This window comes from Ambystoma mexicanum, chromosome 6p, assembly GCF_040938575.1.
Source record: "Ambystoma mexicanum isolate Mex_15411 chromosome 6p, UKY_AmexF1_1, whole genome shotgun sequence".
NCBI classification, from domain to species: domain Eukaryota; kingdom Metazoa; phylum Chordata; class Amphibia; order Caudata; family Ambystomatidae; genus Ambystoma; species Ambystoma mexicanum.
Window position 1 is genome coordinate 1,538,611,265 of NC_090935.1, and position 19,016 is coordinate 1,538,630,280.

General features: G+C 47.7%; 1 protein-coding gene across 2 annotated transcripts in view; it reads right to left on the reverse strand.

The window, feature by feature from the left end:
- The window catches only part of CHRNA6 (cholinergic receptor nicotinic alpha 6 subunit), a 330,207-nt gene that overhangs the window by 161,107 nt on the left and 150,084 nt on the right, over window positions 1–19,016 (reverse strand). The window contains exon 2 of one of the 2 annotated variants that reach the window (XM_069626418.1): window positions 13,831–13,970. In XM_069626418.1, the coding sequence (XP_069482519.1) occupies window positions 13,831–13,970 (140 nt within the window). Of the gene's footprint in view, window positions 1–13,830; window positions 13,971–19,016 lie in introns of those variants that run through there. The other variant, XM_069626419.1, reaches the window with a different exon arrangement.

Below are 19,016 nucleotides of genomic sequence, written 5' to 3' on the forward strand. Positions count from 1 at the left end.
CTATTCTACCTCCCTCTCGAAGCCTGGAACAAAAGAATTCAGGTCCATCTTGCCACCATCAAATCTGGCTCTGCTGTCAAACACTCCTCTATCTCTCTCCTCCTCGAAGACTTTTACCTTGACGTTCTTACTGAGACGTGGTTCACTGAATCACTGCCAGCTCTGTACTGCTTTTGACACCATCCTTCCCGATGGTTACAAGATCCTCTCCAAGCCCATGCCTAACCGGCCTGGTGGTGGACTGGCCTTGATCTTCTCTGAGTGGATTCCTGTCACCATCATTCCTACTCTGTCATATTCTTAATTTGAATGCCTTGTCTGCAAGCTTGATGTCTCCCCTACCCTCTGTTTGATTATTGCTACTATCTACAGACCTCCTGGTTCGGTTACCCACTTCCTCTCAGAGTGGTCTGATCTCACCTCTGACCTACTCGTCCCTACCTCTAAACTCCTCCTCCTTGGGGACTTTAATATCCACCTTGACTCCCCCAAGGTGGCCTCTGGGCTTTTGCACAACTTTCATTTATGTATTGTTTATTTATATAGCGCTTATACACAGGTGTAGTGCTTCAAAGCAATTCAAGGCGGGAAGGTAACAAGAGAATACAGCAATCATTCTTAGGCCTTGAAGATTCCGAAACATCTAAACAGGGAAACTAGCATACTAGACCTGATGACATTTCTTCGAGTGCAAATGCATGAAGTGGTACAGTTGAGACCAAACTCGGGAGGGGGGGTGGAAAACGGTGGGGGGCAAGGGAGAACAGGACAGACAAACAAACTGGTCTTATTACATTTGGGTCATGCAAACGTAAGTTGGAGGTGCAGCGACGGGGGAGGGCGTGTGAATGGGAACAAAGAGTCCAGTCCACCAGGGCCCTGGGCTAAGTGCAGAGAGGTTGCCGCGCTCAAGGAGCATAAAATGAGCTGATAATGTTGAACAAAGTGCATCAGCCCAGAGGCAAGTGCAAAAGACTGGCAGGGAAGCGAGGGACCTGTGGGCTCAGGAGGTGAACCAGGCAGCCAGTCAGCAAAAACTGAACAGAGTTAGGGAGGAGAAAGAGGGTGGAGAGAAACAAAGGAGGTTAGCACGGGAGAGGGAGAGAGAAGGAGGAAGAGAAACGGAAGGCCTTGAGGAGTTTTCCAGAACTTATGGAGCTCCAGCTCAAGACAGAGAGCGGCAGGGAGGCTGTTCCAGAGGGAAGCACCTGCAGAGGATAAAGATCTACCCCAAAATCTCGGTTTGTGAAAGCGGCTCATCTGCAGAGAGTTCAAGGAGGATGAGCAGAAGACTCTACAGGGACAGTATTTAGGAAAAGAGCATTGTAGATAGTGAGGGCCCCAGCCCCAGAAAGCCTTGAGGATTATGCAGAGGGCTTTGAACTTTGATCCTTGCAGCCACGGGGAGCCAGTGGAGGGATTTCAGCACCGAAGAGATGCAGTCCAAGGGCTTGAGGTCAAGGATAACTTTCACAGTTTTTTTCTGGATGAGTTGTAGATGACGGAGAGTAGAAGAAGGAAGATTGAGAAAGAGGTTGTTGCAATATTCCAGCCTAGAGCGAACCAGGGCTCCCGCGGTTATTTGCCTGTGGGGGAAAGTGAGAAAAGGTAGAATATCTCTGAGGAGGTGCGATTGGTAGTTGGACTTTTTGGAGCTGTCTGAGATGTGAGAAGAGAAGGAGAGAGTGGAGTCGAAGATGACCCCAAGATTTTTTGCGTCATTGGTAGGTGAGGGCACAGGGCCAAGGGAGGAAGGCCAGTGAGAAATTGGGAAAGTGGGAGCAGGGGTTCCAATGAGGACAATCTCTGACTTACTGGCATTCAGGCATAGATCGTTAGCACCACAACAAGCCTCAATTGCGGATAGACAGTCAGTGATGAGCGAGGAGGAGGACTAGGCTGAAGGTAGCCTGAAAGAGAGCTGTGTCATCCGCATAACACTGAAAGTTAGAGGTAAAGGTAGAGATCCTGTGGGCCACTGGGGACATGTAGATATTGAAGTACCAGGGTGAAAGGTTAGATCCCTGGGGGACACCACAAGTAGTGAGAGTGGTAGCGGAGAGAAAGGGCCCAAGTTCTACCTGGAAGGGCCGGTTAGAGAGAAAAGAGGTGAGCATTGCCAGGGCCTGATCTGTGATGCTCATGGTGTCATGGAGATGTGTGATCAGGATGTTGTGGTTTACCGTATCGAAAGCAGAAGCGAGGTCGAGAAGAATGAGGACAGAGGGAGAGTTGGAGTCAAGATTTGAGAGCAGGTGTTCACAGGTGTTCAGAAGAGTGGTTTCCATGCCTCTGGAAGCTCTAATGCCAGACTGATGGTCATGGAGACAACCAACAGATTTAGTATGGAGGGTAAGTTGAGTGATAGCCAGCTTCTCCAGGAGTTTTCCCAGGAAAGGGGTGATGGAGAGCGGGGATAGTTTGCCAGAATGGACGGGTCGGTAGATGGTTTTTGAGCAGAGGATGAACAAGAGAGTGCTTGAGAGCAGAGGGGAAAACTCCAGCTGCGAATCAGAGGTTGCAGAGGTCCGCCAAGGACGGAGTGAGAGTGTCAATATTCTCCTTGATGGCAACACTCTAACCCTCACCATTCATCCCTCTGGCTCGATGTACTCTGCCGGGCACACCTTGGATGCTTTCATTTCTTCTTACATTCCTATCTCCTCCATTCCAACTACCCTTATTTCTTGGTCTGATCTTTCCCTTCTGTCTTCTCATCCTGATCTCTCTGGTCCTCCCACTAAGCCTCCCGCTTCACTGCCAGTCTCATTCTCCGTTATCCAACAGATGAAGCGAGTGTCATCTGATGCCTTTGCTTCCTCTTACATTGCCCCTCCCACCCCGGCCTCTGACTCCCCACAGTGATTATGCTCTTGCTAATCTTCACCTATCACCAACACTCTTAATATCCTTGCCCCTGTCATGAGGACCCGAATGAAGTTTACCTCCAAGCGTAACACCCGATTCCTACTTAGCCTCTCGGAAATGGATGTGCAGAGTGGCTGAGCGGAAGTGGCAGGCTTCTACTCATCCTCTGATAAACTGGCCTGTTGCCCGCTCCAGAAGCAATACAAACTCTCTATTCATTCCAATAAGAGGGTCTTCATCCAAACCTGTATCTCTGGAGCCTCTAACAACTCTGGTGAACTGTTTAAAATCTGCAAGGAACTCCCAATCAGTCTGCATTTTCCTCATCTCCCTTACCATCTTTGTCCCTCTGCACCTCTCTGCCCTCCCATTTCATGCCTCCATTTCCCACTTCCCCTTCCCTACTTCTCTCCTCTTTCTCACGCATTGCACCGGATGAGGTCTATAGACAAGTCCTCTCTATGAAAGTCTCCTCCAAACAGGTGCTCCCCTGCTATTCTAGAACTTTCAAGGACAAAATGTCCTCCCTTGGCGGATTTTTGCAACCATTATTTTGCCACTGGCTCCTTCCCTTCTCCCCTCAAGCACACTGTTGTGCACCCACTCCTCAAAAAGCCTTCAGCTGATCCCTCTTACCCTGCTAACTATTGCCCAATCTCTACTACCACCTTCCTGGATGAATGTTTGGAGAAGCTGGCCATCTCCCAACTGACCCAGCAATCAGAATCAGTTGTCTCTCTCCATGATCATGAGTCTGGCTTCAGAGTAGCCAGAGACCCGGGTGCTGCTCTTCTGAACACCTGTGATGACTTGCTTGCTACCTAGACTCCAACTCACCTTCTGTCCTTATCCTCCTGGATCTTTACTCTGTCTTTGACACAGTGAATCAGGCCATCCTGACCAATCGACTCTTTGACACTGCTGGCATCTTTGGCCTGGCATATGATTGGCTGACCTCTTTCCTTTCCAACCAACCTTCCCAGGTGCAACTGGGCCCTTTTCTCTCCTCTATTTCCATCTCCACCGGCGGTGTCCCTCAGGGCTTGGTGTTCTGCCAATGATCTCTGTCTTACTGCCAATATGTCTGAGATCCTCCTCATTGGGACCCGTGCCCCCACCTTCCCTCCCTCCCTCTGGCACCACTCTAAGGGCCCCCCTCTCTCTCCTACGAGGCAAGAAATCTTGGTGTGATCTTCGACTCCTCCCTATCTTTCTCTTCCCACATCACAGACCTTGCCAAGAAGTGCCACTATCAGCTGCACCTCCTCCCAAGGCATTCCTCATTCCTCATTTCCCCCAGAAATGCAATGTTGCTAGAGCTCTGGTTCTTTTTAGGCTTGCTTACTGCAACATCCAGAATAGGACTGCAAGACTTATCCTCGGCCTCAAGCCCAGGAACTGCATCTCTCCAGCCATAATCTCTCTTCACTGGCTCCCGGTGGCTGCTAGGATGAAATTCAAGACCCTCTGCATCAACCACAAGGCTTTCTGGGACGTCCTACTTCCAACTCTCTCTCTAGATATCTCCCTTCTAGACCCCTTTGCTCTGCTACCTCCAACTTTCTGATACCCAGGGGTTTCTCTAAGCAAAGCGTGGGTGGTATATCCCTTTTCTTTGCAGGAGCCTCCCTCTAGAATGGTCTCCCTGCTCCTCTCAGGCTTGAGCATACCACCTCATTCTGGAAGCTCCTCGAGTCCTTCCTTTTCCCCATCTCCTTCACTCTCCCCCTCCGCAGCTAATTTCCCCACTCTGCCTCTTTGACTGGTTGCTTGTTCCCTCAGAGTTCCACAGGGATCCAGCCCCACCCCCGGTTCCAGTCCCTGCACTTACCTGCACCTCCTTGCACTTGCCCTCTGGTTCCTCCATTGCACATACCCCTGCCTTTACCCATTTCCTGTCACCTTTTCACTTCTTACAGACCAGTACTTCTCCCATCCCTCCTTGCTCCCTAGCACTTGCGTTCCACACGTGAACGTATGAATGCCACAAGGCCTAGTAGGATAGGAATTGTTATTCTTTCCCTCTTTCTCCCACTTTCTGACTAGTGGCACTTTGAAACACCTGTTGTATAAGTGCCTTACAAATAACCAAGAAAATAAAATAAAAAAATGCTAACAAGGCTCTTCTAGGGTAGATGTAGGAGCTAAATAGCTCCTCCCAGCACTTTCAAACCCTACTTTACGATATATGACCCATGTGAGGAGCGAATGGCATGGCAATATGTGTTTCTTTGCATTACAGTTCTTGTATTTTTTTTAATTATAAATTTGAGTCTGCAAGTGGCAGATTACATGCAAGGAGACAGAACCAGATTCGCCATTCATAGATCAAATGGGACAACTTGATGGGTCTGTAATCTCTCTCATGATTTAATCATTGCTTGAACAGATATGTAGTTTGTTGAGAGGCATTATGTAATTAGAATGTGCAGTGCTGCAAAACGATGACTTTTTTGTTCATAAAAATCCAGCAAAAAGAAAAAGTATTTCTTTCACATTTCCTTTCACAAATAATCATTAACCAATCAACTGTGGCATGTTTGGGGATTTTGCTTAAATATTCATTTGGGCCATAACCAGGGCTCAAGTCGAGCGAGCACGCGGGCGGACGGAGTCTCCTTACTTTTTCAGAGGGCCCCTTAATATGCTAATGTCGCCACATTCAATTGGTATGTTAATGAGTCCACCACTTTTCTTTTAGAACTTGACCCCTAGCCATAACAATCTTCCCAACAGGAAAATGAGCACATTTCACAGGCTTGCACTTCTTTACATAAAAGCGTCAATGAAGTTGAGCATTGCATCGGGGACCATTTTCCATCAATTGGTGCCCCCTGGGTTACCCTTGACTGATACAAAAGGGCTACATGATTACAGCGCATAGCAAAACAAACAGTGACACAGGTATAGAGAGTGCACCAGGGACCTTTGATCGAGGAATCACAGGCATGATCACTCTCACCCAAAGCACATCTTCCAGGACAGGACACTCTTCACCTGACACCAGGGTAAGGAGAGGGTGGTGGGCTAGAAGGGAGGTGCACACTATCAGTGTACTGCATAATAAAGTAGACGAGTTTAGAAAATAATTGCTGCAAATTCTTGCTGCAGCTGCCAAGACGTTCCAGGTTGTTCAGCAGTGAAGGATGTGAGGGTGGGGGACACAAAAGGCACTCTTTATTAGTTAGTGGGCAGCCACAGATGGCCTAAAGAACACACTAACTATTGAAGAGAGTTTAAAACTGTGTATTTGTTTAATTGGCAGGGGGCTTGCAAAGGATTGTCCTTCTCTATCTAATCTAGGGATGGGTGTCCAACCTAGGTGTCCCTCAACCCCAGGATGGTCACCAGAGATTGGTAACCCCTAATATATAATGCCTGTCTTCCTAAAGGTGATGACCTGAAGGCAAATACCTAAGACTCCCTCAGACAACATTCTGGCTCGTCCCTGCTTTAAGAACCCTTTAGATGCCTTAGGTTGCAGTTTGGGTGCCTTTGAGACACTCTGTCCCACTTGCTCTTACTCTTACATGCTCATCTACTCATCTTCCCAGCTCTTGCTGTCACTCTCCCTTTCTCCTCCTACTCACCTCCCTCCTACTCTACCAACCGTCTTTTCTCTCTGTCTTTCCCTGACACTTCCTCTTCTATTCCTCCGATGTTCCACTCTCTACTGTTCACCTCCACCCTCTGATGTTACTTGGAGCTACTACTCCACTCTCTACTGATTCTTCTTTTCTCCACCCTCCATCCTGCTATTACACTGGGCCTGTAGGTTAGCTCAGGAGCAATGTGTTTGTCCTGGAAGCAAGACAATGCATTACAACACAGTTCGAATCCGGTCCCGCTTTTAGCGACTGGTCTCTGATATTAAGCATTAATTACACCCATTTCCATGCCTCTACTACTTTCACCTCTCACCAAACTAATACTCCTACCCTCTTCACTCTACTACTACCCCTCCCTCCACACCACTACCCCCTCTCTGCACTACTACTACTCCACTCACTCCTCTTTCAAGCATGTACCTCTCATTCCACACTCTACTCCCCATCAATAACACTTAACCACACTCATGCACACTCATATTTTAGGACTACTCTCTCCCACCATCTAATACCTCACCTTTCAATCTCCTCCACATTCCTCTGCTCCATCCTTCCTCCAGCTGGTCTCTTGCTCCTCCTTTGATCTCACCGGATTAACTCACACCTTCCTGCTTCTTGTCCTCCTGTTTATCCTCCCACGTTCACCCTCAATACGCCTTCTCCCGCACCTTGTTCCCCAGGGCAACAGCTCCCTGTTCTTTCACTTGGTGAGGTGTAACCAACTGGAAAAGATTCAAAGGGGGTTGTAAGCACAGTTCTGTGGGACAGTTACTGCTTCATGGCAACGGTGGCCCACAACAATGAATGCCCCAGTGTATGAGTCTTCTGGCAGCCGAAGCCTGTCTGATTGGTGAGGGGGCACTGCGGGACCCGCCAGCCAGTAAGCTTAATGTTCAAATTAGGCCGAGTCTCGATGGGTCTCCAATGCCCAGGCTAGTGCTGGGGTTCTGCCGTTGCAGCTTCTTTGATAGTGGGTGGATTGTGGAGGAGCACTCCGCACTCCAGTTCTCTGTGTTGTTCCTTCAGGTGCGGGTCACATAGTGTTGTGCTTGGTCCATGCTGCTGGGCGGTTCGTTCTGTCTCTTGTCTGTAAACATGGGTTTCTCTCTGTATACTGACTCTCTGTGTCACTGCTTCTGGTGGGGAGACAGGTTTGGCAACACAAAGAGATAGACACTGGCCAGGCATGGGATGATAGACAGTGGTACTGCTGCCATGCAACCAGGTACAAGGGAAAGGGGCAGGGCCCCCTTCACCACTCCCTCCCCACCTTTGGCGAAGGACTGGCCCTGGTATCAACCATGGTAGGCATCCCACCATAGGCTGAGAGGGGTCCCTAACTCCACCTGAGAGGGACGCTGTCTTGTTCGCTCACGGGGGCAGATGTCCATTAGCCTCCTGTTGCTTTCACCATTTAATTGGATCAGTTGTAGATGCTGTCTTCTATCTATGTATAGCTACCACTTCATACAATCTATTTAGAATCCCACCATTTCGACGCCACCATTGAGAGAAAGAATATTGGTAAAGGGAATAGGTTTGCAAATTGGGATGGGACATACGAAGTGACGAAAGGGTGGAAAAATGGCTAAAGGACTGTAAAAGGGTAATAAAGTGGGCTGACGGTGGGAGAGGGAGAACGGGCAACACATATTCTTAAAAAAAAGAAAAACGAAATGATGGAAAAATATATCCACATTCTCATTTAATGGCAATTCGAATTAATGATACCTAACCTAAATATCAAATGTGTACACAGTAGCATAAGAAATATCCCTGTTTCAGGTAGGTGTTGAAAGGACGTGTGATTCATGGCACATCAATCCTTTGCCATCTGCGGTGATGTCTGAAACCAGAATTAGTGCTACGATGCAAAGACTGATGTCCGGGTGTGTGTCGCAAATATGCTAATATCAGCCTGAATTCTTCCCATGTTTCAGCTGTGTTTTTAAATTTAATTAAAAGGGCAGTGTTGTGGGTGTTGCACTGAAAAGTTGTTGGCAATGTTTTTAACATTGCAGTAATCAGATCGTGCATTAATCAACGCAACTACTTTCATCTTTCCTGTACTCCGATTCCTTTTTCCATTCCTCTGCAGTAAGGCCTTAATGCCTCTGGTGGGGGCACTATAGGGCACTTTGTGAATGCCGCAGTATACAAAACTATTAACATAACACAACTATATTTAATCTTTATTTCTCATGAAATTAGACTCTAAAATAGAGACTCGTGGAAATTACCCTTTGTTGCTGGTGACAATCAGGCTTGAACTGGCATACTGGGTATTCAGACAAAAGCTGGCAAACATTTAGGCCAGTTTTTCTGGTGAATGTGTGGGTTCTGTTTTGGTCTGCTAAATGCATGTTCCACATTTTTACTTAAATGATTTCAGTACAATTAGGCTAGCGTTTATTCAGTGACTGCATGTTACATACAAGCCCTTAGAAAGTCTTAGGCCCTCATTACGACCCTGGCGGAAAGTGACTGACCTGACCGCCATAGCGTAAATAGCGTTTCCGCCATTGCACGACGGAGCAAAGTGCGGCTAATTCCGACCCATCGGGCACGAGCACTACGCCATGGCGGAAGTGCAAAGTCCGCGATGGCGGAAATGTCCCCAAAACGCCCCTCACCGCTGTCGTACGGCGCCCTAGGTGCAATTCCGCCACCCATCTTAGCGGTCACCGTAATGAGCGGCAATCGGAAAGTACGGTGACCGTAAATATACGGAAACGGAAGTAAAAACATGGTCCCGGAACGGGAAACAGCACACCGTACACCTATAAAATCAGAATTCCCACACAACCATTAAAAATACTACCCTGAGACACATCCCAACCCGTCATCCACCCTAGTGAAAGCAATAGAAATGGGAAAAGTAGCGAAAAAAGCATGCGACCGCAAGCGGCAGGTCCACTTCTCCCGTGAGGAACTCACCGTGCTCACAGAGACCCTCCAGGAGAATGCTGCCGTCGTCTTCTCGACGCAAATGACCAGGACGGCACTTGCAAACAAGAAGGCCATATGGGCCCTGGTGGCACAGCGGGTAAGTGCGGTGGGGACCGCACCCCGCAACCCACAGCAATGCAGAAAGCGATGGGACGACCTGCGGATACGCGTACGTAGCATACTATCCGCCAACCGTAACATTGCCACAGCTACCGGGGGAGGATCGGAATCACCCATCAAGTTGACCCCCTGGGAAGAAATCTGTGCCTCCACCATTGGAATGGAGAGTATAGAGGGAGTCGGAGGGATGGAGAAAGGAGTGCAGACATCCGAAGAATCCGGTAGGTGGGCCAAATAAAACAATGCTAAATCCACAATGTCCAATCATGTGAAGTACCATGTGTCCACATAGTGCAACAGTAACACATGTCCAGGAGAACGTCCACATACATTGGCCTGATAGCGCACTTTAAAACTCACATTAAATACATAAATAATTAAAAATCCTAAAAACACCCTCACACGTGCAGCAGGCACACCCTAACTGCAGGCTGCAAAACAACTGCATCCTCAATCCACACAAAAATGAAACCACCTCCAAGGCCCCGACCCAAATCACCCTCAGGTACCACCCCAATGCATGTGATACATTGCCATTCCAATTTCAACAGACCCATTAATAACGCTCGCCCTCCTTTACTCCACCACAGGGTCCGATTCAAACGACGAGCTCCAGGACACCCCTACCAGCACACCTGCAAAGAGGGCCAAGACCAACGGCCAAAGACCCTCCACCTCAGCTGCACGCATCAAGACACGGCAGCAGCACAAATCAAGTGGCAGCACACAGGAGGGAACTTCAACAGGCACCCCAGCAGCCAGCATGCCCACAACAGCACCACCACAGGTCCCCCCAATGGATGCCACAGAAGGCACTGCTTCTGGTGGCAGCAGCACCATAGGTGACACTGCATTAATGGCTGCTCCGACACAGAAAACGGGGATGTCGAAGTAAGATCCATCCATGACCTGTCTCAATCCCCCTGTTTGTTCCATCCCGTACACCATGAGGATACCACGCAGGGGCACCCACAAGACGACGACTGGCCATCCCCCACAAGCCCTGTGGCAAGGCAACATGAGGTGACCAGCCCCTCTGTGACACCACCGCAAATGGCCATGGCCCAGCAGAGGCAACAGTCCCTCGATCAGGTGATCGTGCAACAGCAGCAACTGGCCACGCTCCTCAAGGACCATGCTGATGAATGTGGGGGTACTAAGGCAGCCATAGAAACATCAACTGAGACACTTAGGGCAGAAATGGAGAGAAGCACCGAGAGCCTGAGAGTACAAATGGAGAGAAGCACCGAGAGCCTGAGAGTACAAATGGAGAGAAGCACCGAGAGCCTGAGGGGGGGAACTGGATGCGACGTCCAAAGACGTATGTGCTGAACTTGCCGCTGTGCGCCGTGTGCTCACTGAGCTATCACAAACCCTTAGGGACATGCATGGACGTGAGCAGGCAGAGACATCATCCGTTGCAAGTTCCGTCCAGGGCAGCCCCCAACGTAGATCTGGGAGGAACCTGCGCTCCACAGGCAGGGGTGCCCCTGATACCCGGAGAGGGGGCTTGCAATAGCGTCTGCCCACTGACAATGAGCATCTTCGGACACTGGTGTTCGGGGGGGAGGTAGGAGGGTGGAGGGGGTGTGTAACATAATTTCACATATGCTATAAACAATGCACGATCATCCAATGAGATGTGTGGACATTGATCTTTGTGTACGAGGCCTTTATAGGCGTACAGTCCATATTGTGCATGTTCCAGACACACACAGTGCCACAAGTCCCGTGTCCATGTATCAGCCACCAGGCGTGAGTGCTAGAAGCATGAATCAATGAGAATCTGACGAATGTCACGGCCCTCCTGTGCCTCGCAGACTCCTTGAGGTGCTGCCACATCCCCACCCTCATCATGACCATCTTCAGGTGCTTGCAGTTCTGCGTCAGGGGGCATGGGCACATTTCTACGTACGCACATGTTGTGTAGCATGACACATGCCATGACCATCTTTGCTACCTTCTCATGGCGGTACAGGAGTGCCCCGCCAGACCTGCTGAGGCAGCGGAAACAAGTCTTCAGTAGGCCGAATGCCTGTTCTATGACTACACGGGTACGTGAGTGGGCATGGTTGTAGTCCTCCTCATGCTGGTTCTGTGGGTTCCGGAGTGGTGTAAGGAGCCATCTCTTCAGTGGATACCCGGCATCACCTGTATGTGGACAATAAAGGATGTTTGTGGAATGACATTGCTACGTACGCACCCCCCCCCTTCCTGCCAGGTCATTGCCGCATCACATACCCCACATTATCATGCATGAAATGAGACTCACCGAGTAGCCAGGATCTGTTCCCTGCGTGTCGCTCCATGTAGCGTGGTATTGTAGAGTTCCTCAAGACCATAGAATCATGGGTTGATCCAGGAAATCGGGCACAACAATGTGTAATGATCCTGTTGGAGTCACACACCATTTGTACATTAAGAGAATGAAATTGTTTTCGGTTGCGGTACTGGGCCTCCATGGCATGTGGGACGACCAGTTCCACATGGGTGCAGTCGATGGCACCAATGCAACCCGGTATGCCGCCAAGTGCATGGAATCCCACTTTTGTGTTCGTAATTTCCTGCTCCGAGCGTGGTAGAGAGATGTAGTCGTCTGCGTGCTTCAGGAGGGCATCGAGCACTTGCAATAGTGTCCGTGAGAACACTGGCTGTGAAATGCCATGCAACTGTCCGACTGTGTGCTGGTAGGTGCCTGTGGCCAGGAAGTGGAGTACAGACACCACCTTCAGTAGGGGTGGGATGGCGGTTGGGCTATCTATCATGCAGACAAGGTCAGGCTGTGTCATGTCCACAATGGCGGTTATGGTGTCCCGGTCCAAACGGTAGAGGGTGCAGTACTAGTGGCTAGGAGCAACATTTCGACCTTTCAGCTGGACTAGTGCCTACCTAATGGGAAGGCCCTGCGGTTCTAGGCGCTTCCATGTTGCCTTTTTGAACGTGAATGTAGCCCCTGTGTACCATGGAGGAACAGGGCGTCACACAAGCAGAAGCTGGTCATTTATTGCGGATGCAGCCCACAATACTGAAATGTATTTTGGAGTTCATGACCTAATGGCTGTATGGGCTTGGTGATTTTGTGGTGCATTAAATTTCTATTCTGATATTAACCGTGTAGCGTTATTCTTTGCAAGTAATGTAGCATATTCCTATTTGTGGAGCGGTGTATTGTGAGGAGATCTGCATTGGGTTCCGGCTTCTGAGTATAGTTGCGTGGTACTGTACTGGCCGCGTTTGCCTACGAAGCCCAGTAAGGTCAGGGATGGGGCCTGCCATTATGACTGTTTTAATGATGTCATGCTCAGGGGCGGGGGATTAGCTTTTGTGTAACAGATGCCGGTCAGCCAGGTGGATTGGTGGAATGATGTGATTATCAGACTATGGCTGGTCACAGGTGCCTGTGTTTGCGTTCGTTTCTTGGAGGGAGACTGAGGTCATGTCCATTGGAATAGCTTCTGTATTCGTGCCATCTGTGCCCTGCAGCTCCCATTGGCCCCTCTTGAGATGAGCCTGGCTGCTCTGTCACTCTGCCAACTTGTGTGGTACATGCTTATGCTGATGGTTGGTTTGTTTACTGGCAGGAGTAAGCCTGCCCAGGATGCTATGACATCATCTTGAGACATGGGAGTGGCCCGTTGAGCCTGGGGACACCAAGGAATTCAAGCAAAAACTCGGGGAAGGAAAACTACCTCTTGCTGCATGCTGGATGATGCCCCTGCATTTTAATTGATTCTGGAAAATATTTGTGCAGTCTATGCCCTCTGCCTGGTGCCAAGCATAGCCCGAGGGACGGGGGAGGACCCCTCAATCCCAGTGCTCATTGGTATTATTGGCAAGGTGTGGTAAATGCAGAGCCGTGCACCTGGGAAGACCCGTCCCAGTGTTCGGTAATATAAAGGAGTCAATCTGTAGCAACGATTGACACAGGCGTAATAAAAGCCTCCCAAGCAAACATGGATGCCATCCAGATCTGCCCAGACCCTAAAGCTGTGATGAGTAAGAGGCCTGTACACAGGGCAACCGAGGCACAATGGCAAAAGCCCCTCTCTGCCATCAGCACAAGTTCCTCTAAAAGTGATAAAGCATAAGAGGCAGGCCGCTCAGGATGGTAACGGACCTTGCCAACGGCAGGCTTGGCCCACCCACCCACGTTTTATCATTAAATAAGTGTTTAGACATTACTTAAACATTTATTAAAAAAATAATGTGCATGTACTTTCACCTTTCATGTTTTACATTTTGGTAGTTCTTTAATTTTGAGGCTGTAATTGATTATTACACTTACCACATTTACAAGTTGTGTAAGTGCCACTTCAAAATGCACTGTAACAGGGTCCGACACATTTTCAACGGGTCTTATGAACTGGTTGTAACGTGTAAACAACTTCTTAAAAAGACGTTCTTCTGTTTCACACATTGAACAACCTGTGTGTATGGAAACAAAAAAAAAACGCAATTTTCAAGTCACATTAAAATAATTGCTATTATTATTGTTATTACTGTACAACTTAATAATGTATAACTTGCTGATGGATTTGCGTTTGGGCATATATCCAGTTACGTTTGGAGCTCAAAGTCATATATAGTCATAGAGATATCACAGGAAGTCACTGGGCCTCATTACACGGATGGCGGTAAGGGATTACCGGCACCGGTAAGGGCACCGGTGCCGGTAATCCCTTACCACCCTACTACGAGGTCCCTCAGTGGGTCCCGTCCTTAACGTGTGGTCAGACCACACGATAAGGACGGGACCCGCTGAGGGACTTCAGAGCAAATAACGGTACCGCTAATTGCGGTACCGTTATTTGCTCCTTCCCCATTCGCATTGAGCCCTATGGGGGCTCAAATGGGAATGGGGAAGGGCCATGGTGAATGGGGAATTACCGCCCCCGCCAACCTTGGAATGGGGTGGTAATTCCGCCATTCACCATGCCGGACTCCGGCGGCAACCATGGCGCTACTAGCGCCATGGTTACCGCCATCCGTGTAATGAGGCCCACTGTCTTGATCCATTATTTTCACTTGCCCAGTATGAGTGGGAAAGAAGAAAGTAGACTTTTGCTCTAAATATATGAACTATGTTGACTTTGTCCAATGGTCTCCATGTAGTTGTTGGGCAATGCTGTCACACAATGCTTGTCCCAGTATGATGGTGCTGTGTGCTTCTGGTAGCTCAGCTGAATTCTGCTCTCGCAACTTTTGCTTTCTTGATTCGAGTGTTACCATTTCAGCTAAAAAGCACTGCATCTCCATGTTCCAATAGACAGGTCTTCCAGATGAATAGATCAGTCCAACAGCTCAATGATGAAGCAGAAAGCCTCTGTTCATGGTGTCTGGCTAGGAAGTAGGACTATCTACCATCAGAGAATTTCTGAATCGGACTCTTTCATGCGACAAGGCTCTTGTGTGTCAAAGTGGACTCAAGGCTTTTGATTCCCAGCTAACATCCTTAGAAGGGAATTGGTAATTGGGACTGGTATATTTGAAAAGCCCCTAAAGTGGATAATCTCAGAGTAGAAGATGTTTGCACTGAGAAGGCATCTTTTACTGGAAACCCATCCATGTGTTTGGTGTAAGTCCCAAGCCAGTAACATGTCCAATCTGAGGGCTTCAGTATATGGAACAAATTAGCTGAACGATCAGAGAGGCTAAAATGAGGAAACTGAAAAGTAACTCCATCTGGTGATAGCAGAGGAACTAGCAAGCTGCGCTGCGCTGCATAGTGGGATCTCTACGGATGCCAATTATGTGCACGCCGTTTCAGAAGAGAGGTTGTGTTCGCACATATCCCTCACTTCCATCACTGCGGACTAAAGGACCCCCACATTAATTAAGCGTTGGAAGAAGCCTGAAATCCGCTGCGCTGAATACAGACCCCTGATAGAAAAGCACTGCCCGAGAAAGCATACGAGTTTAAAAATGATCACTTCTGTTTTAGGTACATTTTTATAAACATCACAATTATTGTGAAAAGCTATAGTAGGGTTAAAAAACGGTTTATCTAATTATCTTTTATGCAGTGTTTAACGTGGTCTGGGCAGTGATACGCGGGGATGGAAGGTTGGTTCATATGACTTTACTTGGCTGAAAAAGCACAGCATTTTCCGGGTTTACGGAATGCTGCTTGCCAGTAAGGGTTGCAGAGCGCGAACTGTGCTTTAAAGTGTTCTCTGTGGCAAATCACTACTTAAGCACTTGCACTGAGTAATTTGCATGTGCAATATGCATTGAGGCTCCGAGCTCATTTCCAAGAGTCTTTATCAAGATGAGAGTGTATGTACTGGGAAGAAAAAGCATGGTGATTGTGGCCTTCAGCCAGACTTATCTGTTGAGTGAGTATATGGGTGTAAAATAACACGCCCTCTCAGAATAATATGGGTATGATGTGCCAGTTGTTTGTGCAGCCCACAAAAGAGTTGGAACGACACATAACACGTGCTTGAGAGAAAAATAGTCCCAAGGTCATCTGTGACTGAATCTGCACATTGCAAGTGTTGGAGGAGGTGCACGAATGTTGGACTCTGGAGAACCTGTGTGCTGGTATTGTTGGAACACTCTGTAGTGCTTGATGCATTCGATCATAGGCTTTTGCTTGATATCTAAAAGACACTGGGGCCCCGATTCTCATCAAGGTGTTAAGTACCGAAAAGGATGTTAAAAGGGTTAACGACCTTTTCGGTACTTAAGACCTATTCTGAAGGTGGCGCATTCTTCCGAAGTTGGAAGGAATGCGCCACTTTCGGAATACGTGTGGCGGTTGCTAGGATGGGTTGGAAAGCAACCTAGCAACGCCACATTTGTAAACAGGCTTTTTGGAAGCCTATTCTTGTGGCACTCCTCCAGTTTAATATGTGCGCTAAACTAGCGCACATATACGGTACCCTTTTGGTGCCGTTAAACTGGAGGAGTGCCACAAGAAGTCTTGTTTGGTGTAAATGGAAGTGTCCATATACAGGCGTGTTGTATATGAACACTTTCATGTACACCAAAGCAAACAGCTGCAACATTGCTTTCATTTACACCAAAGCGAACAGCTTCAACGTTGCAGGATGGAACGTTGAAGCTTCTCGCTTTAAATGAAAGTGTTCATATACACCGCACGGGTGTATAGGAACACTTTTATTTAAACCAATGCGAGCAGTTTCAACGTTACATTCTGCAACGTTGAAGCTGCTGGCTTTGGTGTAAATTAAAGTGTGTGTGAATTGTTGCACATTGAATGGGCCTCAATTTATCTTCCCAGTAACCATTGTAAATTCCCTCGACTCGGGCACTCCTAAAAAAGTAACGCCAAACATCAATCACTTCAGGAATAGATATGTTAGTACGGAACAAGTTGTGGGCACTGTATCTAATACAATCACCTATTTGTATAGGTGTGTAGCCACCATTTGTAAGGGGGTTTTCAGTGCCTCAAGGCAGGTGTCTATGGAAAGTATCCAAGTTGAGGTAAATATGTAACTACAAAGGGGTTCAGAATCCAGTACCGGTTCTCAGTGGCTTGCGTCGATGGTTAAGATAAAGTATATTACGTAACTGCTTAATCTGTGTAATGATACGTAAACTTAAACCTCTGTGAGAAACTTAAGCCGTTACAATTTCAAAGAAGAAGATATATTTCTGATGTTTATTGTAAGTGGCGCTATCTTACCCAAACGCTGAAAACGGAAAGCCAGTCACCGTTACACGCAAGGTTTGTGCTGCAGTCGTTTGAAACTGAGTAGCGCATCACGTGAGCAATTACGCAAGGCTCTCTTTATTACAAAAAAATACGATGCCACGCACCGTCAAACGCTGGTGCATTACCATCACTCGCGAGAGGCCATCTACAAGTGCCCTGTTGTCCTGTTGTCATGGATACTGTGTAATGTTTATCTCAGACACCGATCCGGTGGATTCTAAAGGATGTAAATACGAGTAACAATAATATACCTACTCGCTCTGCAAAAACAATCAATTGAAACTACTCCCACTGATCTTATGTGATTCACATAAAACCAACACGAGTGTCGTGCTAGTGATCAAATGATCATCTGCATATTTAGAGATGCGGTCGTCCGCATCATAAACCCTGGTGTCCAGCTACTTGTGGTTGTTTAAACCCTTAACACAAAGTGGATCTTACATTTTGAACATGCCATGCTACATGTAGTGAATTCAACGCTAGTATCTCATTTCTCACTCATGTTTCAACTCTTACTTAAATGTGTGTCTTCTATGTAACTCATGTCCTACAGCATGTTAAGAATTAGACAAGGTTAGGCAAGCTAAGTATTCAGGCAATTAACACGTAATGTTGGAAGGGAACCTTCCTTATAGGTAATTCAAAAAATGGATGAGTAACAGTTTTTGGTAGCGAGCTGAGCAGCCAGGCTTATCTCAAGAGTGAATGTGAGCAGTACAAGTAGTTACACAGAGGACTTTCAATCACAGTGGTTCAAGTAGACACTTATCCTCAAGGTTTCTTGGTAAAAACACTTAGTAATTTATTACACAATCATTTAGAAAACATTTCACTAGAAGAAGACAACTTAATATTACATACACTTCAATACAAAACTATAACCTTTTGAAACTGTTTGAGCTCCCCTGAAATAGGAGCAGTAGAATAGATCACATATACTTTCTAGGCAGTGCAAATAGTTTCAGTTCACCAGAGGAGTTCAATTCAAGTCAATAGGCCAGGCCAAAGTCAATGGGTTAGTGTTCTGGATAGGAAAGGGCAGTTCTGTTATCAAACGGTAAAGTCTTTGCAAAGGTTCTCCGAAGTAGTTTAGCCGAAAAAGGATAATTTGTCAGGTCACAAGCTGATTAGGCCTGTAAATTGGGGAAGTTTCACAAACTTTCACCGCAAGAGTGGTGTTCTCTCAATCGGGTTGGCACATTACCTTTGTATGAAGAAACACATGTTGGTGAAGTCCTGGTTCCTGGCAGGTGCTGCAGATCTTCGTCAGGGGACTCCTGCAATGCACCGGATCGTTGAAGAAAGCAAACAAGAGGGAGTCACTTCAGTTCCAGTAGCTGTAGATTCAAGAACACAAACTGGTGTCCCTCTCCCTAGTTAATCCTAACCAGCCTTGAGAATGGTATCCAGTTGTCTTATGAGTTGATTGCTCCCACCAACTCAAAGTAAGAAGCCATCCTTGAAGGAACTTCTCTGTCGAATGGAGTTTGGCTATTTGGACCTGCAGCAGGGCTTCACGGTCCAGGAGTTGCAGCAGCCATCCTCTTCCAGCTCATCTTCGGTTCTTTCATTCCAGTGGTTGACTCTGCTTTCCAGTCCAAGGGACTCGCATTTTAAACAGTTTTCACCCTTTCCTAGCTGTCACTCATCCAGCAGGGTGGCTGTCCTTGCTGGACAGTCAGCCAGCCGATAACGCCAGAGTGCATTTGGGTCTCCTAGGAGACTAAGTACAGGGAGTTTCGGGCACCTCCCTCACTTCCTGCCCACCCCAGACACTCAGACGC